The sequence below is a fragment of the Simochromis diagramma genome, unplaced genomic scaffold (assembly GCF_900408965.1).
Source record: "Simochromis diagramma unplaced genomic scaffold, fSimDia1.1 OVJJ01000402.1, whole genome shotgun sequence".
NCBI lineage: Eukaryota > Metazoa > Chordata > Actinopteri > Cichliformes > Cichlidae > Simochromis > Simochromis diagramma.
The window spans coordinates 8834807-8859055 of record NW_024386972.1 but is presented as its reverse complement, the minus strand read 5'-3'; the positions used below and the strand labels follow the sequence as shown (position 1 = coordinate 8859055).

The following is a 24249-nucleotide window of genomic DNA, read 5'->3' as shown; positions in this document are numbered from 1 at the left end:
AAAATTAAGTACAAATATAAAGTATATAGCGCTTTTTAGAATAATAATACACTAAAATGTTGCAGAATCGTTAAGAAGGTGTGGAGACTGCTTTGAACTTTAGAAAGGATTTGTATTTTACACAAAATCAGTCAGAATAATTAATATAAACCATGAAATAGTTACTTTTACGTTTTGAACTGACTGAACTTTTTCTTATAAAATATTGGATATTTTTCTTTAAAAGAAGCCTTTTTTTAAAAGTATTTTTTTGTTATCACTAAAACTCATTGGATGACATTAATTTCATTTCATTCACGATTACAGCAAGACATTAAATTAGTGATTTGATTTGCACAGTTCTTATAACAGTGATGAGTTTAATGAAGGATGAGACGTGGCAAAAAAAAAAAAAAAAAAAAAATCACTAAAAGGGCTCAATAATACACTTTAAAACTCAAATGTATTTCATGTACTTATTACTACATTATATAAGAGTTTAAAGAACATCCGCTCACCTCCCACTTGGTCTCCTCGAGTCGAGGGCCCAGCTGGATCTTCTCATGCTCATACGAGGTGCAGCGCTCCTCAAGCTGCTCCCTCTCCTTCAGAAGCTGAGCAAAGTCCTCCTGCAGTTTCTTCTTCTCCTGCTGGAGCTGGAAAACCTGCAGCCATAAAAAGAAAAAAGAGAGAGAGAGAGAGATACACTTAAAACAATGCTTTGTTTTCAAAAGCCAGCACTGAATATTCTTGCCTGAGGTTCTAACCTGCAGCTGAAGCACCTGCTGTGCACGCTGGGCTTTCTGAGAGGCGACCTGCATCCTGGTGGCACAGCCCTGCCTCAGCTCCTCCAGTTCCAGCTCAAAGCGCTTCTGCTTCTCCTCATAAACCTGTAAAGCAGAACAACCAGTGGCAGAGAGGTCAAAGTTCAGATCTGTGTAAGTTTAGGTAAAGCAAATGTCCTGCTTGGATATTTTGTTTGGAGGTCTCACCTGACATATTGCAGCTTCATTCTCATCCAGATTGTCTCTGAGTTGCTGCAGCTCCAGCTCTCTCTCCCTCAGTTTGTCCTCTAGATCCCTTACCACCCCCTCATAGCCTTCCACAGGGCCAGGAGAACGCCCACCAGACCCGCTGTCAGACAGAGGCTGCCCCCGCCCACTTATCGACCCAGAGCCTGTGCTCTTACTGGAGGAGGATCGCCCGCTGTCTGAGTTGGAGTGTCCATGTACAGTCACTGGCGGGGCGCTCTTCATGGGCTCTAGGTGGCCAGCGGAAGCCTCCCCCGACGGCAGGTTGTAGCTGGCAGCACTGTAAGGCGGCAGGCTAGAGAGGGAATTGCGTCCAGAGTCTGATAATGAGCAAGACTGGCTGTTACCACCAGCGGCGTTACGCCCACCACTATAGGAGCTACGCTTCTCAGAGCAGGAGGGCGACACATCTCTGTGGGTGGGGCTGAGCAGGTTCAGGTTGTTTTGGCTTTCTGGTGCATTGGCACAATGGCGAGGCGAGAGATACTGCATCGAGGAGCGGCTCTTGGGAATGACGGGTTTGAAGGCAGTGGGCCGCAGCACTGTTTTCTCCATATTCTAGTAAAAAGTAAAAAGAGTGAATTTGATATAATCTAAAGCTTTACAAAGCAAAATTAAGCCTAAACAAAGCTGTGAATAAGTAGTTAAAAACTGAATGATATGGACCACATATATGGTATGCACTGTGGAGCCTCACACACTCACCTTCTCAAGTTTTCCTGACACTGGGATCAGTTTAGGAGGAGGTCCTCCAATATTTCCATTTAATCCTTCTTTAATCTCGTCTACTTCACTTCCTGGGCTGCCAGGTGTCACATGACTGTCATTCCAGTCACCTATGTAGTCCTCATTCAGATATGTGTAGTTCCCGTTCCCAGTCTCCTTCTCCAGCCCTCTGCTGGACGTCGTGGAGTTCTGTTTCTTGACTGGGGGAATGCTTTGCAGTAACAGATCCTGTTGGGGCGACTCGGAGTCCACGCAGGAAACTCCTGGTGTGGGCCGTCGGACTCTGGCTCCCAGCTCAACAATTGGGCGATGGTCCTGGTAGGGACCAGGGTGGGTGATGATGAGGCTACCGACAGAACCCATAGGATCCAGAGTGGCCAGTGGCGCGTTGATGGGGGGGGAAGGGGCAGAAGGGTGTCGTCTGCGAGCTCCTCCACTCAGGCCTGGGGTGTGGGGCTCAGCAGATACAGGTAGAGGCTGAACCAGGGCCATGGTGGCAGCTCAGAGAGGTCACTCGTGCTGAAAAAGAACAAATGTGAATGTGTTAAAAAGTGACAGACTGATATCGTTCCTTTTTTCCCCTGTCATGGGGACAGTTTCAAAGAGGGACACTCATAATAAATATGTCCCAAACTTCAAAATAACTACATCATCATACTTTATGTTCAAGAAATCCCTGTATGATTTCAAATAGAGAAGAATCCTTACTCTGTTCTCAGGAATGGATAAAATCATTCTAATAGGAGCTAGAAATGAGCGCAAGCCCAGACCTCTCTCTCCCTCGCCAACTCCTCCATCTCTTCCAAGTAGCCAAGAGGTGTAATCTATCCACTCCGTCACCTCCCAGTGAGACCCGCCCAAGAAAAGCTCACTATGAGGTGTCCAGGAGGCCAAACCACTCAAACTGGCTCCTTTCAATGCACAGTATCATCTACTCTGTACCGCTCCCAAATGACCAAACTCCTCAGTCACCCGTCAGAGGAAGGACATTTCAGTCGCTTGTATCCACAATCTGTCTTTCAAGATGACAGTAGATTTACCAGGACATCAACCTTCAAATTTAGCTCACACTTCATAACAGATCTATACAGAGTCCACATGACTGGCAACGCTAGGCCACTTTATCTGTTGACATCTCGCTCCAAAGTTCCTCCAAACGGAACAAGACTGAAGTACAAAACTGGAGAAAATATTTCCCCCCCCCACACTAAAACAACGATGAGTGCTAGGGCAAAAACAAACCAATGCCAAATACGTTAATAAAATATGTAAATGAATCAAAATTAACAACTGTCATTCTGTGGAGCTCCAGTTATCCATTTGCTGCACCATGAAAACATTGTTTTGGCTTAAGAGTAAGTCTCAAGTCCTCTGAAAGCCCTTCATAGGTGATTCCTTATAGAAAAATCTGTTAAATCTTAAAACATTTCCATCAGATGCTTCATGCTTTAATTTTTTGCCATGCACAATTTAACCTTTATACTATGAATATTTAATGAGTTACAATCACTCCACTACATAGGAGTGGATCTAAATTTTGCACTTCTTAATTCACATTATTTTTGCCCTCATTACTTAATAAAAACAGGAATTATCCACTTGAAATTTTCACAGCTGATAATCACATTTAACCTTTTAAAATCTGCAGCCAAATCAATTTTACACCCACTCCAAGTGTCACAATCTGAAACTAAAATCAGACTTTTGTTCAGTGAGATTTTTATGTAACCAACAGCATAACTGCACCAGTTTCATGCCTATGACGTAGATGAATAGAGACATGTATATTTGATCATTCACTGAAGAAAACCTCAAAGAGTACTTTTCTGGGGGGGGGGAGTTTCCACCATGTAATATAGGTGGTTGGTTAAAGCAAGCTGGAGCGCACATTTTGATACCAGACTTACTTTCTTACCATAATTCCTTCCTTCTATATCAAAACAATTTTTAATATAGTGATTTTTTTCACACTCTCAACTGTAGCTCAAGGCTGTGAAATGGAGAAACGACACAAGTGTTCACATGTTATGGTTAAAGTTTCAGCATATCCTTTAAGAAGTTTCTCAAAAACCTTGTAGGCCCTTGCTCAAAGAGGGTCTCAGGATCAGGAGGCTGAGCAAGTAGATCTTTAGTACTTAAAGACAAAAATCAGTCACTGTCTGAGTGCAAACTAGCAAAACATGATAATCATAGCATTTTTCTATCAAAGGCTTCGTTAATAGTGTTTTCAAACAGCTGTGTCAAAACCTGTTGCTATAATATTTACTGATCTTATTCAGCAACTAAAGAAATGAGCTGAACTGGCATGTTTTTCTTTAAGACCTAACAAGAAGTGATTGCAGCATTCAAATCTCCCCACAGGGTTTCTTTCAAGGAATTTTTCTCACAGCGCCTATGACACAGACAACACAGAGATGATATACAGTAGACTGAAGGATACAAATATCCCACAAGACCATGGTGGGCCACACACAGACAGCCAGGGACAGGCCATTCATTATATCCATCCAAGCAGCACAAACAGGGCTTGAGGCATGGGGCAGCACAAGGAAGGGGTCTCTCTTCATTTGAGATGTAAAATGCCTTGTAACATGCTGGCATTTTCCCTGACAGCAACAAAGGCTACTGTCTCCACACATCTTATCAGCCTTAGGAACAACTGAAAAGTTCATAACTGTGGATAATACCACAAAAGGTAAAACACTGAGAAGAGGAGACAGGTTGAACTTGGCGTGGTACTTCTGCAGTGGGTGTTTAAAGCTACTAAGTAAAGGCAATAATACACAGAGAACAATTTTTAAAAAGCGTGACAGACTTACTTTTTCACTCCTTCAAACGTCTGGTGGTAAATGTTGACATTATAACAGCAGGCACAACAGACTATGATATCAACAGTTTATTCCCGGCGCTGCCCAGCAGTCGAGCGTGAAGAACAATGGACAACAGGACGCCTGATGATGAGATCATGGTGTACAAAAACCAACAACGGAGCCTCTTGCAGACTAAAAACATCATCACAGTGAGTCAGACTGTCAGGATATCCAACCTGTGGGTGTGTCGTCGCCTTAAGTTTCAGAGAAGTCATTTAAAGTATGACAGGAATTCAGTTTTCACTACGTCACTCACACGTTTTTGGTAATCAGCCGTTGCGGTCCAAGGGTGTTGTAATGATTTACCATTATGGGGTTTTCTGTGATATTGCTGTGACTCTTGTTATGATTTTATATTCTAACCTTCACAGTGTCCTTTGTTTCTGTGTGTGGTTTAGCGTGTGTGTGTTTCCTCCCTCCCTGTCTGTCTCCACCTGTGTTGTTTACATGCACCCATGTCTCTTTTCCCACCTGTTTTCTAATCCCTAGTAAGGCCTCAGGCCTTTCGACCACATGTAAACGGTGTTTTAAGTCACTCAAAACTTTTTTTTCTTCTTTTTTTTTTAAAGCTAACACCAAATAGGGAGATGTTCAGAAGTTGAATTGCATGTAGCTATGTGGAAAAGGAAAAGGAGGATACTTTTATCTCCGTTTCTGACATCACAAACATGGTTCTGTGTTATTGTTTGCGAGCTTATTAATAGCCAATGTTTCCACATCAGTTTTTTGCATTTTCGTGAGAAATATATATATTTCAAAATAAAAGTAGAAAACCCCAGTTTAAAAAAAAAAAAAAAAAAACACCTGTGAGTCTGTAGCATATATCCTGTTTCCTCCCTAGTGTTTGTCTGTCTAGCTCTGTGCTGTTTTTGTTCCTTGATGTGCTCCCTTGTGCGTGTCATGTTTTCCTAGTTTAACTTCTGCTCTTCCTGATGGTTTCCAGAGAAGTCAAATAAAGGAGGAGCCCTGCATCTGGCTCCTCTCCAAACCACACATCATGACACCTGCCATGTTTTACAACAAAAAAAAAAAAAAAAAAAGTGTTTTGCTTTTTTATAATTTGATCAAATTGATCTACTTGTATCTCAAATATTTTGATATTTTATAGCTGATTAATTATTATTACCCGCCCAGGCGGTGATCATGGAAATCAGTTTAAATTTATTACAAGGCATTTTGTATTTTTTTTTTTTCTTATAAGATGAACTCTCTAAGATCGTAACCATTTTTGTTCTTATTAAATTGTTCTTCCAGGTTAACAATATAGGGTTAGGGTTACCCCCATCAGAGGGTCAGTGTTTTTGTACTTGGTCTGGGAGAAAAATAGCAATAAATATTAAAAAAGCTAAAGAAAATTATAATAAAATAAAAAAAACTTAAAACAGAATGCACAGTAGTACAGTAGTGGTTAGCACCGTCACTTCACAGCAAGAAGGGTTTCTGTGTGGCGTTAGCATGTTCTCTCTCTGCCTGTGTTGGTTCTCCCACAGTCCACAGACATGCATGTTAAGTTATCTGGTGATTGTAAATTGGCTGAGTGTGAACAGTTGTCTGTCTCTCTGTGATAGCCCCGTGATAAGACTGGTGACCTGTCATGGGTGAAGCACTAGCCCATAGCAGCTGGGATAAGCTGCTGTATCCGACCCTTTTTGGATAATTGGATGGCTGCATAAACTAACTATAACCCTCTCGACCAACCTTTTGACCTTTAACGTTGACACTTATTGTGAAGTAGGCTTGCAGAGTTTCTAGCCAAACAGCTGTGCCAAGTCATTTTCCAACCTACCAAGTTCACAGGTTTCTTAAGGCTTTTGCTGTGATTCAACTGTGATTACCACATGTTAATCAGCACCGTGGAAACCTGGCTGATCCCTTCTTAGGCTCATTATGAAGTGACTAGGACAAGCCTGGTGCTATTGTATGTTAGTATGTTCAGTAGACAGTGAAAATGCAAAGAAATGAGAGAGCATTTTAGTCCAATGTCTGTTAATATGTTTAGTGTGTCTTGGTACTCTCACATAGCAAACTTTTAGAGGTGGTACAGCTTTAAAAAGAAAAAGTATTGATTACATTACATCACTCTGCTGCTATTAGAAAGTCAAAAATCCATTAGCTTATGGGCAACTGGGATCTGTCCATTGATCATCTTTGGTTAGTCAGTTAATGGACTTTCAAATTGAAACTCCATTAAACAAAAAAAAAATTCAATCAGTGTCAGCATGAAGGAAAAGTAAATGAATAGCAGCCGGAGCAACATGTGGTGTTGCGGATCAGACTTAACGGTCCCCAGAGGCAGAGCCAGGAGGATTAATCTCATGTGATTTCTCTATACACTGATAAAACTAATTCATCCATGACAATATTTATTACAAATAATCCCATGTGAATAGCATGGAATGAGCATGACGGAGTAACTGCTATTAGAAAAAGAAAGCCTCAAACCTAAAATTGCCTTTCTTAATACTGAGATTAAAGAAACCCCAGAAGATTATCTCCAGCAAACTCTACAGCTTATTTCAATGAGAAAATTCCTCCAGGCTGATTTAAAAAGCACCAGTTAGTGAACTCACCCGGCTGCATCACAAATTTAAAATCTTTTTTGCTGTGAAAACTTTAAAAGGGGACATATGATTATTTCAAGCTCCATATCGACTCGTTGCTTTACATGACTCACAATTCATAGCAATCTTTGTTCATCTTATACCAAGCATTTTCATAATAAATAAGTTGTATGAGAAAAATCGTTAACTTAAAAAGGCTGCCAGTGTTTTGTGGTTCAATAAATCTTTTTGTATAAGATAGTCATGAAGAATGTGCATTTAATACATTAATCCTTCAGGGCAGAGAAACACTTCTCTCTAGTGCTGCTTTAACATTTACCTTCATCGTGCTATGATCACAAGGTAGCAGCACTCTAAACCATACCCTACTTTATTTGTTTGTTTATGTTTCTGTAGATGGCATCATAATTTTTAAAAGTGAACATCATGTTGTATTAAATGAGACATTAAATTACTGATTGAAACCCTAAAAATCACAGATTAATCGAGAAACTTGATATTCTTCCTCAGATTTCTACACAGTCTAACAAATTTCTGCAGCTGAAGGAGTCGCCCCCTGATGGTCATGAGAAATAATGCCAGTTTTTTGCACAACATCTATTGTTTGTCCAACCTATACCCAAGGGAAAGCTTTACTTTATGTAAAAGTACCCAAGAATGTTAAACTGCCACAGATTGATGACGATGTGCTCATACTTGAGATCTCCCAACTGCAAACTGTTTATATACTAAACCTAAACCTTTTTTAATACTTCTTTTGCAATAAAAAGTTTGAATATTTATGCAACAACTAGGCAAGACATTCTAGTTCAGTCTCCTCCTTACGTTTGGTTTCCACAGGTCTTTATTCCTGATCACTGAGTCCATTTGTTGCCCTCAGTCTCCCCAGAATGAGCTCTAATCCCTCAAGATAACTAAAACTATGCAGGCGCTCTTCTAGGCGAAGCACATGGGGTCTCAAAGTGTTTTTAAAGCCCCCGTCATGTTCATGCAGTCCTAGTTTCCCTTTTGTTGTCACAGTGACTGGGGGCCTCAAACATTAGAAGGGGGAAGAGAAAAGAAAAGGGGAGGAGGGGGGTCATAGGGCTGACAGGAAGACCAGGACCCCTTCTTAGCATCTTAAAGCCTCCAGTCCTGCTATAGCTTTTACAATCTTCCACATGCTCCCACTTCCCTAATTGAAGATAAATGGACAATAACAGCTAATGGTAGTGGAAGGGTTTGTGACAACTATAAAGAGGGGCTGATGGACATAATATACTTAATATATTATGGTTTACAAATATTCTGTGGATGGGCAGAATTTGCCATTTTCCTTGTAGATTAAATGTGGCAAATACCTTTATATTACTACATGATATCTCATGTGATATCAGATGATATAGAGTACTGAGGCATTTTCTGACGTGTAAAAACAGCTGAATTGAAATAGCAAGCTAATATGATACATTAGCAAATTAAATGCAAATTAAATGCATGCAACTCTTGTTTAGAAATCACTAATACAATGTTGTTGAGGCCCAGCACCCAGTCAAGGCATCCACTTAGGCCCATGTGCGCGCACACACATGCACACACAAAAACACTGCATGGAATGCAAGTAATATTAAAACCACCCCCAGTGTCCACTGTGTCAGCTGATTGTGAATGTGAGCAGACTGTTTTTGTCTGGGAAAGGCTTTGAAGGCTTTAATGCAGCCAGTCACTCCTCCAGCAGCAGGAATGTGTGGCACTCCAGCTGAGGAGGAGACCAAACATGAGCAGTGGTCAGTGTGGGGTCGTGTCGAGTCTGCAGCCACCCATTTTCTGATGTCTCATCACTCAAAAGCCACAGGTTGCAAGACGAGATGCAGAGTAATATTTCTTCCGCATCAGACATTTTTCATTGCGGCAGGCAACAGCAGCAGTCTTAGGAAATCTGCTGTCACACAGAGGCATCAGGATTTTATCCTCTAGCTTTCAGTGCTGACAGTTTTATAGGGTTACTTGTATAGATGGAGCACCGGAGAAGCAGCATAGAGAGAATCTGCCATTGCAGCACATTTTTAAAATGTAATAATTCAGTATAAAGTTATGTGGATCAAAATATTACAAAATAAAAGTCAAACCATTATAAAGTACACACTTTTCACTACAACAGAAATATCTGATCAACTTATTTTAGGAACATTGACCATATACTCTTAATTGTAAAAGATACCCCTCACCAAGAGATGATAATGACATAATCTGGGACCCACCTTAAAATAATCCTTTGGTCTTAATTCATTCAGAGGAAGTAGGGACCCTCAGCAGGAGAGTTACTTAAAGGCACTTAACTTTATAGTTTTTGCTAAAACACATTTCTAACACCAACATCTAACATTTAAACTAACAACATAAAACCAGATTTTCAAACAGTAATGTTGCGGGGGATATTTGTACTAACTGAGCATCGTTCTGATGACAGGATAAAGCGCCTTGTCATCAAGCTCAAATCATCTTAAAGTGGTTTCTTGAACATGGCAATAAGTTCACTGAACTCAGATGACCTCCACAGTCAACAGGTTATCATGTCAATATGGCCAAGAATCTCTGAGGAATGTTTCCAGCACCTTGCTGACTCTGTGCCATTAAGAATTAAGGCCGTTCTGAAGCAAAAGGCGATCCAAACTACTACCAGCAAGGTGTACCTAGTAAAGTGTCTGGTGAGCGTATATCTCGTTTGAAAGAGGTCACTTTCTCATCACACCTTGTCAAATGACTGCAAATGTCAAGAAAATATTATACTGGCTAAATAAAAAGCAATAGTGAACACTTCTAAGTAAATCATAGTGGCTCAAATTTCAACTGAAATTACTGATCTCGACCTTCCTCGTCTTCCTCTTCTCCCTCTGAGATTGCTTCCATCCACAGCTGGCATCAACCTTCAAACTCGTCCTAGCTGGCTGTACAGCACTCTCACCGGGATATTTTTGGTTAAATTACACCATTAGTAACAAGTGTGAACAATTTTGAGTTGTTGTGTTTAATAAATGACACCTGTGCTGTAGCTGTGTTTACCTTCTGCTGCCAGTGGTTGGCATAAAGCTTTACAAGTGAATTACTGTGCAAAATTGTTCTTTAGTGAGTGAAAATGTGTTTAGAGTTTCGCAAGAAGGTTAAATTGGCTCTGCAAAGTCTGTCAGGGGTGACTGATTCAATAAACTGGCTTAGGGCTGAGAATTTGGTTCAGTCAATGGGAATTCACGTTATTCTAAAAAATGCACCATGTTTTTAGAATAAAGGTGTTAAAGGTGCAAACACAAGAGGGTAGTTTCTAATCTGTGGCAAGTTTAACTCTGTGGAGTCACACATGCAGCTGCTGAAGGGGGAAAGGTAAATACAATAGGGAGCTTTAGGTGCCGTGACCTTTCTCCGAGGGAAACAGGAACTTCCAATCAGCAAGTTTTTGTTACCGGTAGGGAAGGGCCAGTGCTAGCTGATTTGTAGAGACTACACTTTCAAAATAAATGTGGGGGGGGACTCTCCATCAGTAAAACACGGCAATGGCATCAGAAGGATGAAAAAATAAAAATATGTACGCTAAAATGATTTCCCAAATATACTTGGGTGGCCATTAAAATACCTGGGCTGTCCTCCCAAGTAAAGTCTATGTCCAGGGAAAGACTGGATCATAACCATCTCTTTGGAAAATGCTCCCAATCTACTTCAGTTTCTTTCGGGCATTAAAACCAGCATTTGCAAAATGCTAAACATCTTTGCTCCTTCCGTTTTGTAGATTTTTTGTTATTATAATTTCTAACGAGAAAAAAAGAAAATAATACCAGAAATATGAAGACTTAAAAGCCACAAAGAGCAGTTCAATATTGTCTACTACGGAGACAACATAGAACTTAGAAGTGTGTAGAGTTCACTCCATACTGGACATAAAACAGGTGCTCTGCTTTCAAAGAGTGCAGTCAGTAAGCCTGCTTTGGTGCTTTACAACCCACTCCTTGAGTGGAGCCTCAGTGTGAACATGCAAACAGAGTAAAAGTTTGTAAGTGGAGGTTGCAGGCGCCTATAAAAGCTGGCCAATCAGCTTTTATAGTCTGGACGGCCCATGTGATCTGCATTAAGTTTAATTTATAACTTAATATATAACGTATATACAGACCATTAGAGCTACAAAAATGAGAAAATCTTCATGACTACACTGGTGGAATTTATTTACATAAATGTATTTCGAGTGTATTAACATTTTGTTTTATAGAGATATACTTGGCTACTGTATACCGATTAGCACAAGGATAACAACTCTCTTAAACAAAATATTAATATGCTGTAATTATATCCAACACACCCATGTGCTTGTGCTAGTCAGTACACCACAGTATACAGATTAGCACAAAGTTTGCATTGTTGAAATGCGTAGTAAGAGTTTAACCAGGTACTATAAATCATGGAGTAGCTGACACTGAGCAGCAACCTTGGAGCTGAGAAGTGAAGCCAATCTGTAAATGCCAAAAAACTGCAGTTCTTCCAATGACCATGTTAAAATCTCCAACTTTAAAAATATGTTTATAGCCCGGTAATGACATCTATGGCTGGTTTCCCACTTCAGAACAACTGTACAAATGGGTAAGGGGCCACTTTGATTTACAGGTGTAGCCATTTGCTTGACTTCACCTCAGTCCATTCCACTGAACTGGTTCTCAGCCGTGTCCGTGCTGTTGGCGCCTTTTGCATAATTTTTAGTTAAATTAGCTGACTGATATTATGCCTTGCTATGCGTTACAAACCATCCAAGACATTTGGGCTTTACTTCAAGTGAGTGAAATTCTAGTTTTCTGTTTAATCAGTTTGTTACTTAGCACCAATAAGCATCCCTACAGTTTATGAACACAGCTTGCTAACCAAGCATGGCAGTGTTAGCTGTTGGTTTGAAACGCCACAATCTCATCCAAATATGCTCACTTCTGGCTCTAAAAGCCCATCCAAAAACATAGCATTAGTCAAAACACACTGACAGTGAGGCCTTAAATTCTAGAAGCAAATGAGTTATGGTATGGCTGTGTCTATCTTTTACATACAGTCTGTGCTTATGACCCTCCAATGTCAACTTTTTGCCACAAAAGACAGACTAGAGTTTTGCTACTACATTAAATAGCTTCTAAATGCTTTGTCCCTTATATTCATGCAAAGAGGAGATTTATTAAGAGACAGGACATCATTAAAACCCCATCATTTTAACAACTTTGAACCTGCCCTTAAAACGAAAAAGTTCTCAGACTTTCACACATCTTCATTTCTGTGGCGAAATAAGAAGCAGAGATGACAAAAATCAATAAAGAGAGATCAATACATTCACAAAGAAATGCTGAGGATTCAGTCTACAGGATCAGACTATATGCTGCACATAAAATGTGAAGGAAAGTCTGCAGTCTGCTCTGAAAAACTCCACTCAGGCAGGCTGCTCCAATCACAGCGGCATATTTTATTACACGTACAGCAGTAAACTGTAGATAAATTTCAGCAGCATTCTCTGGCATGCGTGGCAACCTTTCGTCTGACTGCATCTGAGATTGGCAATTAGAGACGCAAACAGTATAAAAGCCTTTTTATAGAGGCCGTTTATAAAGATACAGTATATGCAGTTTATTAGCCATGCCCTTTAAAACTGCAACGTCACACAAACCTGCTTTGAGACAAACTGAAAGAGCCTACTCTAAGTCCTCCTTTGTTAGCGCCACACCATAAACACACATCCACAACCACAGAGGTGAGTCTAAAAATATTCCAACACCAGGTGAAGTGTTGGAACTGGCAAAAAGTTGTATTATCCCAGCCCTCATCCGAGACTCAGAGGTGTTAGGAGCAACAGCTCTGACTCAAAGAAGAACATGGGCAGAAAGAAGTAAAGAAGAGAGAGCTTCAGTTTTCCCCAGGGAGGGTCCACATGAGGGAACAAACAAATGAGTCTGGAGATCCCCTCCTCCACTCTCCATCAAACTTCTGAATCCAACTCTCCCTTTCTGTCACACCCCCCAATCTCCTTATTCTTTCCCCTCATACTGGAAACTGGAACACAGAGAGAAAACTGTGACAAAGCTATTTTGGTTTGTAGACAACCTACCTTTCCACAGGCAGACACCTCAGTGCCCCAACAAACACCCCGGTTATCATGCCAAAAGGTAATGTTCCCAAGCAAAGCTGCAACTTTTTCAGACAACTCAAATAAATAAAACCGATATTAGATTCCCCAAGAAGAATAACTGAATAAAAAAAGGGAATAAAAAGCCTTTAGAAACTGTAATTAACAGCTGAAAGGTGCTATGAATATGTACCACATATAACTGTGATAAATATTAGACCACAAAACACCTTCTGAATCATTCAGTAAGCAAACCCCAAACCATTTATCATCAAACAACACAAATCCATTAAAACATTAAGGGCTGGCCTTCAAAAAATATAAAACCATAATTTAGCCCTTTTTCTCTTTTCTGCAGTGACTAATCATCGTTTAGATGCTGAAAGACTGTCTATAAAATGTCAGGCTTTATAACAAAAAGACAGAAAAATCACAAATAGAGTGCAGTTCAAATGCTAAACATATGATTTACACCTGACGAAGAGAAAAACAACAAGTCATTACATTTGAGGCAGGAAAAATACAACAATAAAGACCAACAAGTCAGCCATTACAGTGGTATTTTGTACCGTGTGGTTTTCCTGTAAGTCGGGACTTAACGCCACCCTTCTAGAACCTTTTTGACATAAATATTACCTTTTTGAAGTGCATGCATACTGCACTATAAGTAGTTCCACTATACAGAAGTGGTGACCAGTATATTTAAAATATTTGACTAAACAGGCATTTTTCAGGATTTATGATCCATTTGCAAAGCTAAGTAAGAGGGATTCTGGATTTAAAACATAGAAATGCACTTTCCAATGACCATGATGCTCTAAAAGCTACTTTCAGATGCTCACTTATTCCCAAAGGGTCTCCACACCAAGTAATTCTGCATGTTTGATTTGGCGTTTTTTGTCCTTTCTGACATAGCCCCAAAAGGCATTTGTGTCCTCCTGGGATCAAACAGGGGATCTTTCACCTGTTAGGCAAATGTGTAAACAGAGGCCCTTACGCTTAGACTTTACTATACAGTAACCTCTACTTGCCACCCTTGCACTACTGAGCAGCTACAGAAGAGTAATCAGTGAAAGGTCACGGCAGTTTTTTCCACCTTTTTTTTTTTGCCTACAGCTACTGTTAACTATACGGTCTATGAAATCTTACAGTTATTAAAAACAATACTGATGTTTAACAATTTCTGCTTATTTAGACTGATTGGGAGTCTAAACCTAAAGATATTTAATTCTTACTTTAAGGAGATTATAAAAATTGACATGGCATACTGATTAGGAAAACAGTAAGTGCATGCTGATAAGCTAAGAGATTCATCAACTAATTGTTTACATTTCTTTACACAAATGTAAAAATTCTTCACTTTTTACCTTAATGTACAATAATCCTCTGTAACTTTCAGTCACAGTGGGAATCCCACTGTGAATGTCAAACACCGCCCATCACTTTCAATGGCCAGGTAATTAAAAGGTAACTTCCTGTTTCTCCAACGGTTTTTTCCTGCGAGTCTCTTACCCCAGTTTGTTCCTTGCATAGCTGCTCTGATGTCTGACCAGCTCCTTCTGATCATCCAGCCTCCTTCCCCTTCGTGTCTCACTCCGTTCCTGTTTCTCTGTTTCTGACCAACCCTCCTGAGGGGGAAAAAAAAAAAAAAAACTTCTCTAAAACCCCCCTTCCCCAAAAAAGAAACCTGCTCATTCTCAAGGCAAATGCCACCAATGTGAATGAGAGCACAGTCCCCTCCCCTTTCCCTGCTTTTCACTCTCTTTCATGCATCCCACCTCCTCCTCCTCTCAGCACTACCCAGCCCCTCTCTGACATATGCACACCTCCTCTCTCCATGCTCCACTCCTCTGCCATTTCCTTTGACTAAAGAAACTATACTCTGCAAGGTCCTCTACTGCCATTGTCAGGCAGTTAAAAGAAGAGAATGCAAGGGAAGGGGGAAAAAAGCTGTCAGTTAAAGATCATTCTGATCTGTCCACACATTTTAAACAAAGTAAAAAATAAAGTGGTGCTGCATGCATCTCACTCTGTAAAGGTGCAGAACCCCCTGCAACCCTGAAGTGGATAAATGAATGGATGGCATTATTAGCTGTCCAAATTGAGTCTTTAAAGGAGACGTGTAAACACTAAGATTTAGAGTGAAATTGTAGTTTTATGGAACTACAGATAAAGGAGCCTGTTTAATTAACTCCCAGAAAGGATTAAAACAGGTAATTATGATACGAATGATTAATTAGAAGAAGCTGCCACTGAAAGATTAGAACTGGTTTACCTTAAAGGAAAAACACCCAAGTGAGGATTTTGATATTTTAAGAAGCAATTCTGGATGTATGACATGCAGGCACATTTAAAAACAACATGGTAATGCTTATCTCTGCTCTAAAAAGTCTCATGAAAACAAATGCCAGTGAAAAATACAAACGAGAGCACAGTATATAAGAGCTGTAGTACTACAACTAAAGCAGTATCCTGCACAATCACCTCTCAATATAATTGTTAAGGTACTCCACACACAATGATTTTGGGGGAGTGAGCAGTAAGCGGCTACAGGTAGGAATACATGGTGCTAAGCTAGCAGAACAACAATAAGGGTTTCATATAATATATGGATATATTTTATACCTGCATTATATTTTAGCATTTCAATGTCTTGGGGGTTGTACATAAAGTGATAACATCTGTTTGCAAACAGCTGCATATTTGCTCCAAGCATCTGTGAAAGGGACTGTTGAAATTTTTACAGAAGTGATGAAGAGCTGTTTACATTTCAACTGGTTTAACTGGTGCAGGAATCTAGTGTACATGCTTTGATGATAAAAAAAAAAAAAAAAAAGAAAGTACAACGACTCTTGAGCACTTTTGTCTGGTTCAGGTTTCATTTTTAAAAGTGCTTTACAAGTGTTTTCAAAAGATTGAGGTTCTATTTATTCAGTGGGCAAGGGGGCTGCCGTGTCGTGTGCACACAAGTATTTATAGTGAAAGCATTGGTGCCTCCATTCACAGCACACACCCACACGCTTTGTGACAAAAACATTCTTCAGTCTTGGACTGCAGCTAGCGATTGTAGTCGTTTTTCTGCTCTATAGCCTCTGAAAGTTCAGTATCGTGGCGCATGAATCAGTTCTCCTCCTGTTGGTTCTGGTTAACACGGCCTTTCAGATTACAGCATATTTTCAGAGCAGGAGGAGGAACAAACATGGAGTACATCTGACAGCAAGATTGTATTTCACTGGATTATTATTCACTTTTAATGAACCCAGAAACCAGGAGATTAAGAATCTCTTGTCTGGATTAGTGCTACCAGAACTCAAAAACCCCTCCTTTTTAAAAAATATTTGATTATATAATCTCATTTAGAATATACACAGTCAGCCCTTGTCCAGACAGACAGCATTAACTGCATGTTTTTCCAGTGGTGGGAGAAACCAAAGCTCCTGAAGAAAACCCACACAAGCACCGGGAGAAAATGCAAACTGTCTAGATTCAAACCAGGACTCTCTTGCTTTATGACAATATTGCTAACTAATTAAGCCACCATGCTGTCTAAATGAAATAAAAGAAACTACACATGGCCACAATGGCAACCAGGCCACAAAACCATCCACTAGACAAAGTGTTTAGAGCGAGCTTGGCAGCAGGAACTGAACTTTCAAATTAATCAAATCAGTCTTATTTATATAGCACCAATTCACAACAATAGTCACCTCAAGGTGTTTTCTATTGAGAGAACCCCAGCAATCATAAAATTCTATATGAGCAAGCACTTGGCAATGGTGGGAAGAGAGAACTCCCTTTTAAGAGGAAGAAATCAGAATCAGAATCAGAATCAGAATACTTTATTAATCCCTGGGGGAAATTATTTTTTGTTACTTTTAAACCAGGTTCAGGTAGGTGCGGGTATCTAGTGCAACCAACTCTGGGGTGAGAGGAAAGAGAAGAGACCACGAATAACAAATGAGACAAAACATTAACTATAGGAGAGAACAGATAAAAGTTACAGACAAGCATATAAATGCATCAGGAATTAAAAGAGGGAAGTAGACAGGTGGTGATGAATGCCAAGTGTATCATAGGAAATTCCTCAGCAGGCTGAGCCGATTCCAGCAAAACCAAAAAGAACTTGGGGGTCACCTCATCTAGCCCCAACTACAAAAGTCTGAAGCCCAATTTTAAAAGCAGAGATGATGTTGACAATGTACACCCTCTCCATCTTCTCTGTTTCATATATGGTTCTAGACTTTAAATACAACCCAAACATCTGCAAGCCCTCTATTGATATATTCAATCAATTATACAATTCCCTCATTCCCTTCACTGCAGAAATTAAGAAAATACTAAAACAAATCACCAAATATAGTTATAGTCTGTATAAATAGAGGTATGGTTTATACAGTTTCCACCAACATTTGAGACAAATATTTGTTTCTTAAGTTGCTAAATGCTGCCCTGTTAATCTCGCATTGTCTGCTTTTCGTGTTGTGTGGGTATAGGTTGAGTAATAATTTTACTTTATTAAAGTTTCATGCATGCTGGCTTACTCTTATACCAGCATTACTAACTGAACTTCAATTTAGGATTATCAGACAGTAATCGCAGTTTAATCGAGGATATGACATGCTGAAGTTTATTCCAACATGGCTTTGGCAGCATTCAGCGTTTGCCTTGACCTGTAAGCCACCATCTGGTCAATAAACATGAAAAAAAGGAAAAAGGAAACAGGAGATGGTGTAGTCAGTGTAGCTCAGTTGCTCCCACATAAAGAGAGGGCTAAAGTAGGGTACGAGAAGTAGGCTATGCCCTGCCACCACCGCCTTACACACATACAAACACAGATTTGTCCCTCTTCCTTTTCAACTCTCTCTTTCCCTGCTCATAGAACTGGGTCACAGTAGTAGGCACAAGGTTTGTCCTTCAGGCAACAAGACGTGATGCTGGGGATGGAGTTCAAGGTCATTCTTGATCAAGTCTCAATGGGAGGTCTTGAGAATACTAAATGGGCCACAAGTGAGGTCTCATCAGCCTGCAGCCAAAGCAACAGAAACTGCTCTCTGTTGGAGGCTACCATTTGAGAGCAAACACCATTAATCAGCCGCCTGGAGGCCACAACTGCTGGACTAAAGACGCAGGCTGCAAATCACCGCGGTGAATGCCACCATTAACACCACCACTTTACTGGCATGGGATGGCCAACATGACTCAGCCCCTATTTGAGGGAACTGATTTACAGGCTGAAGCAGCAGTAAAGTAAAATTCTGTAACTTCTCTATCTGCAGGACAGCCGAGTTAAAACCATGAGGAATATTAGAGGGAAATTCCAGTAAAATAAATAATTCCAGTGTGGCTTTGCAGAAATATTGGGTACATCTGTCTGTGGTCTCCAGTTTTTCTTCCTCAGTCATATAAAGTTTATTATCCTACAGTGATACTTAAAATGTTTAGGAGTGCCAGGAGTAACATAATTTCTAGTGAACACTGAAAACGGCTCCCGAGAGCCCACAGTTCTACTTTATCTACATCTATAGCGGATGCCCATCAGGTGGTCATCCACAATAAGCTGTGTTGCCATCTCTCTGCGGTCCGTCATCCTGCTTCCTTCTATAGTTTCATAACAACGGCTCCCGTCTGGGAACAGAAACCAACAGAAAGCTAGGCCATCCATCAGTGTCCGTGCTGCCTCGGCATGGGGACACACTCCCATTGGACGCTGCAGCTAAAACTGGCCTTGACCAGCCAGCCCTTTGGACCACTTACCTCCAAAATAATCCACCATGGCACAAAGCAATTCACGCACACCTCCCAAATAAAACCGCTGAGAAAATTTCAGCAGTAGGGTGCTTCATCAGTATGAAGAGAGAAGTGAGAGAAAGGGTCGTTTGTAGATTAAAATAAGTAGTCCTACTGAGCAAGTCCAGTCATACATAAATCCACACAAATGGGCTGTTTTGAGCTGGCAGGGACCCGACTTAACCACACTCTGATTTACTGTATAATGTGGCAAAGAGATTAGGGTTATGCCTCCCGCTCTGGAATTACAGCAATACCCTATCCATGATTAAGATCTGTTGCAAGCTCCCACGCAGCAAGAATGTGTTAACGTCCACGCCAGCACTATGCACGCTGCAACATGTGGGCCACGCTGAAGCCAAGTCACAACGTCAAAGTGTCAAACAGGAAATGACCATTAGAGAAAACCTAATGCGGGTATGAGGAAATGGCCTCAACATATGCAGAGGTTTTAGCAGTACTGCATGCAAGAAACTCCTCTCACCTGTCACTGACACCCCGTCTTCAGCTTCTGGAGGCCTTAGAAAATCATGTACGAGTCCGTTGAGCATCTCAGGAACTCGTCATTCTTCTCGTCGCCTCTCTGTTCTCCCAGACCGAGGGGATAAAACACACACACACAAAAAAGCACAATGTTGAATCAGCAGAAGAGAAGCGGCGAGACTACTACTGCTGTGGGGAGGCTGGAAAACGTGAAAAGTGACAAGTGTGTTTATAGAAGTCGGCAAGAAAGAGGAAAATCTGAGTCACAATGGCAAAAAGACTTCACGTGGAAGAAGCCTGAGAGTGAGGGGATTTTTCCTTGTTAACAAGAGCGAAGGCTGAACACAAAAACTTGCACCTCGTTTAAAGCAAAAACAAAAAAAACAACAACAAAAAAAAACAAACAACAACTACACCCTGGGACAAGTTTTAAAATGCTCGTGTTGATTCTTTTCCATGTTAGGGAACCGTGTGGGGTTTGCGGGTTTTCACAGGAAATCACTTTCTAAGGTTGAGCAAGGTTTAGAAATTATACCTAAAAATTCTGAATTGACTTCTACCTCAACACCCAAAAAGACAAAAACCCACTGCCACCATCTGGAAAGAAGTACAGAGTCCATCTGCAGCTCATTAAACTGATGTATTGCTAGTACAGCAATAATTTAGTTTGTAATGGAAGAGGACAAGAAAAGACCGTGAGAAGTGCCAGAGGTGAGTAGACAAGACAGCCCTCATTTCACACTAAATATTCAAGCCTGCTGCTACAGTGAGATCACCCTAATTGTGGCACAATCATGTTTTCAGTAAATATTGTGCTGGGAATTAAATACTGACAGTAACAAAGAAAGAACTGCACCAAAAGTCTAATGCCATACACCAGAGGCTTCATCTATCAAACTACAAGGTACTGCCGATGAAAATTAGCCCGTATGGATAAATACTGTCCATTCAACTGATGGGATAAAGTGTTCATGTTAATTAATGTGCATTTTCCCTTTTTAAAATAAAAAGGAAAACACATTACATTTCAATTTTTTGCTCTTTCCAGGTCAATTTTTCAAGTTGTGATGCATCACTTCTTAATTTTATAAATATCTACAGAACCCAAGTACCACACAATTTATTTTACATTTAATTAACTATAATTACAGTTATAAAGGTTTTTCTCACTGCGAAATGGGCCTTTTTGGAGGGTGTGACAATGCACATAATAGCAATTGGTCTCCACACAAAACAAAAGTACATCTATGATGTATTATTATAGAGAAATGCCTGCATTCTTCTTTTATGTCTATCTGATAAATGCAAAAGTTTACTAACCACCAATTTTAAAAGAAAAAAAACAACAACTTTTTTTATACAACATTTTTTAATACAACACTACATATGCAAGAAAAGCTCTGAGTGAAACTACACATTCCCACAGTATTACATAAGAGACAATGCAGGCCTTGGGACTATTAAACAAAGAAAAGCACATCAATGTGTATCAGTACTTGAAACATAAGATATTTCTATAATGACAAAACAAGGGATGCACAACTTGTAAATGTACAATATTTTGCCATGTACGGGTCGGCTATAATTTTCTTCTGCAGTTAGTGGCAAAAGCTTCTGGCTTATATCAGTGTGACTTAGAATTTGTCTTTTTCTGTAGTTCATTTTACTTGAAGCAATATTTCTCGAAACTTGACTGTGCCGCAAGTAATTAGGATTATTTCACTGTACTGTAGTAGCAGGGCTCAATATTTAGTACAAAATGAGTGCTGTCTTGTCTCCTTACCTCTAAATTATTGCTTTATTAGTAATACGTCCGTTTAATGAGCTGCAGATGGACTCTACTTCTTTCCAGATGGTGGCAGTGGTCTGTTGTCATTTTAGGTGTGGAGGTAGAAGTCCAGAAACCCAGAACAACTTTTTCCACCCCCACTTTGAAACTAATAATAATTTCCATAGAATCAGAGATATGTCCATCCATATGTTCTTTCACCCGTCTATCCAGGATGGATGGATAGATGATCATCAATCTCAATCCTTTAGCTGTTTGAGTTTAAAATTTAACTAAATGTAACTACAAAGACTAAACTGAAACAAGAAAGTCTACTCCACAGTTCGAACTACAAAAAAAAAAATGTAACCCTATATTAACTGAAATTAGGGTTTATATTTGTTATTAAAACACGCACACACAAAGATGTCTGTAAACCCTTTATATGTTCTGCAAGTCTAAAAATAGACTGGTGGTCTCAGCTGAGAAACCGTGAGAGAGGAGCAGTAGCTAACTGGTTCATGTGAATCTCCTTTCATCAGCAGGATGATAAGATTTGTGGTGTTTGCTAAAACTAATGTTACCAAACTGCCTGCAGGGTTACTGCAACTGTAAGGGCTTTATTTAATACTAGCCAAGCCATCAGCTCTTCCATCTGTGCCTAACACACTGTATTAGTAAGTTACAGACAGATGGAAGTGCTGAGGAGACTGTGGCTTCCCACATGTAATGTAGCTCAATCCAGATGGCTTAAATGCAGCTTCTTAAATGCTGTACAGTGATAGGGCCAAGCCATTTAGAATAATTGAAGGCCAGCAAAGAAATGCCTTAACGCTTGTTTGTTTTAAAGGCTGACAAATGACCTACAGAACATAAGCAGGTGTTTACTTAACAGAGCAAACAGTGCAAAGAAGGACGCAGGACTTGGATCCTTGCACTGAATAAAAAGAAAGCAGAGGGCAGTATTTTGATAACCACTTATTATGTCACACAAAATGCAGTCTGATCTAGACCCCAATTTTCCTAAAAGGAAAACTAGACAACCCTCCAAAAATCCATAAAAGCTGCAGCAGGGCTGGCACCATTGACATGCCTATGAATGACATCAAACACCACAATGGTGTAGTCCTTGTGCTGCTCTGCAGCCTCAGTGAGCTCAGTAACAGAACCAGTTCTCCACCTGCTGCAGGTTCTGGTTAAAAGTGTCATCTGCTCTCAAGGGATTGGTGCAGAACAAGGAATCCTCTCACCAGCAGTTTACTGGTGTAGGAACATGAGATGGCAAGGATTGAGGTTACCTGTTTGCAGCGACAGAACTTTCAAAATCAGACTGAGGGCATTGTTCTATCATTGATCCAATCCTTGTTTTGTCCTTATTATCCTTGATTGAGGAAAACAAAACTCAAAAATATGGCTACAAGGCGCAAAAAGTAAATTTTAAGAGTAGGAAACAAAACAAAAATGTGTTTATAAATCTCAGCTATCAGTAGGGCACCCTACTTCATCTCCACCAAAAGGGTAGCTTTTGTTATTTGAGGGAAAGAAATGACTGAAACAAATTTTTCCAACGTAATTGATTAATTTTAGGACTGTTTGAAGATGGTAAGGTAAAGAAAAGAAACATGTTTTCTTCAACAGGGATCGTTGGAAAGTAGATTTACACACCAAGAAAAAATAATTTAGTTATTACCATATACCTGCATTTGAAGCAGAAGTTATTCAGAGCACATTTAAAGTATTTCAGAAAAAAAAAGAAGAAAAAAAAGCTCACACTGGTAACACAGAGATTGCAGATGATAGATTAGGGTTTAACCTGTAGGCCAGAGTGCCAACAACCATCCACATAAAGAAAGAAAAATCACAACTCTGGGACTCAGAGCAGGTCATCTACTCTCCATCTCAAATTAGAGTTTCACTATACCCTGGAAAAAAGTTAAAATCCCAAAAGAAATTTCAAAATGTAGTTTAGATATTTAGATATTTGTTTATAAAAGCTAAACATAAATAAACTGTGACAATCATTATTTTTTTAATCATTAAAATTTATCAATTTAAAGTGAACCGTAGCCAATCACAACTGTCATAGAGTAAAAACAACGCTATTATGTAGACAGCCTGTCTTTCCAGAGACAAACACTCACACATACAATTTTAGACACCAATATACCCAACAAGCCCTAAAAAACACAAACAAAAACAAAAACAAACAAACATACGTTTCAAAGGAAGCTGCAAATCAAGGGCTGAAAATCTAAGCCAGTGCTGAAGTATCAAAAGCTGCAATTCCTCTAGTGACCACTTGAGGCTTCAAAAAACAAGTCAATCCTGAGTCACTGAAGTGGACCTCCGAGCCATGCTCTTGCTACTGGTGCCTTTTGGAGAGTTTTTAATTAAATCATCTTACAAATAATAGGTCCTGCTATGTGGTGAAACCCAGCCAAAAAGTTTGTGCTTCAGTTGCATTGACTAAATGAAATCCTAGTATTTTATTAGCCTACACTGAGGATTAATTAGCAGGTATCTGTCTGTACATCAAGTTAATTTTAAATAATCAATGCAGACAACCCGAGTTGACAGTTAGGGATTAATATCCTGATTACATGCATAAAGATGCAGGATTACTATGAACATATGTGCATGTCTGAGCATAACAAGATTCAGTAAGTTCACAGCTACACTGTGCAGCAGTCAGGATTAAATGGGATGAGGTGCAGGAAATAAATTTAGCCACCTATTGGGAAGGACAGTGTAATAGAGTATAAGTAATGAAGATAAATGAGGTTCTGCATTTCCCAGGCTTTCAGGCATGCACACACAAAAGCATGTGAACACACACAAGCAAACACAAAAAACACAGGGCCCAGTGGACTATTAAGAAATAGGGTGGCGTCCCACTTCTTCCTTGTCCAAACACTGCCATCCCATAGCA

General features: G+C 39.9%; 1 protein-coding gene across 5 annotated transcripts in view; it reads right to left on the bottom strand.

Annotated features, from left to right (window-relative positions):
• The window catches only part of LOC120737982 (leucine zipper putative tumor suppressor 2 homolog), a 43730-nt gene that overhangs the window by 4700 nt on the left and 14781 nt on the right, over positions 1-24249 (bottom strand). Inside the window, exons 2-6 of one of the 5 annotated variants that reach the window (XM_040038961.1) lie at positions 19554-19652; positions 1716-2255; positions 972-1568; positions 747-869; positions 498-644 (exon numbers count right to left, since the gene is read on the bottom strand). In XM_040038961.1, the coding sequence (XP_039894895.1) occupies positions 498-644; positions 747-869; positions 972-1568; positions 1716-2228 (1380 nt within the window). In that variant the 5' untranslated portion in view covers positions 2229-2255; positions 19554-19652. The other 4 variants (XM_040038962.1, XM_040038963.1, XM_040038964.1 and 1 more) reach the window with 4 other exon arrangements.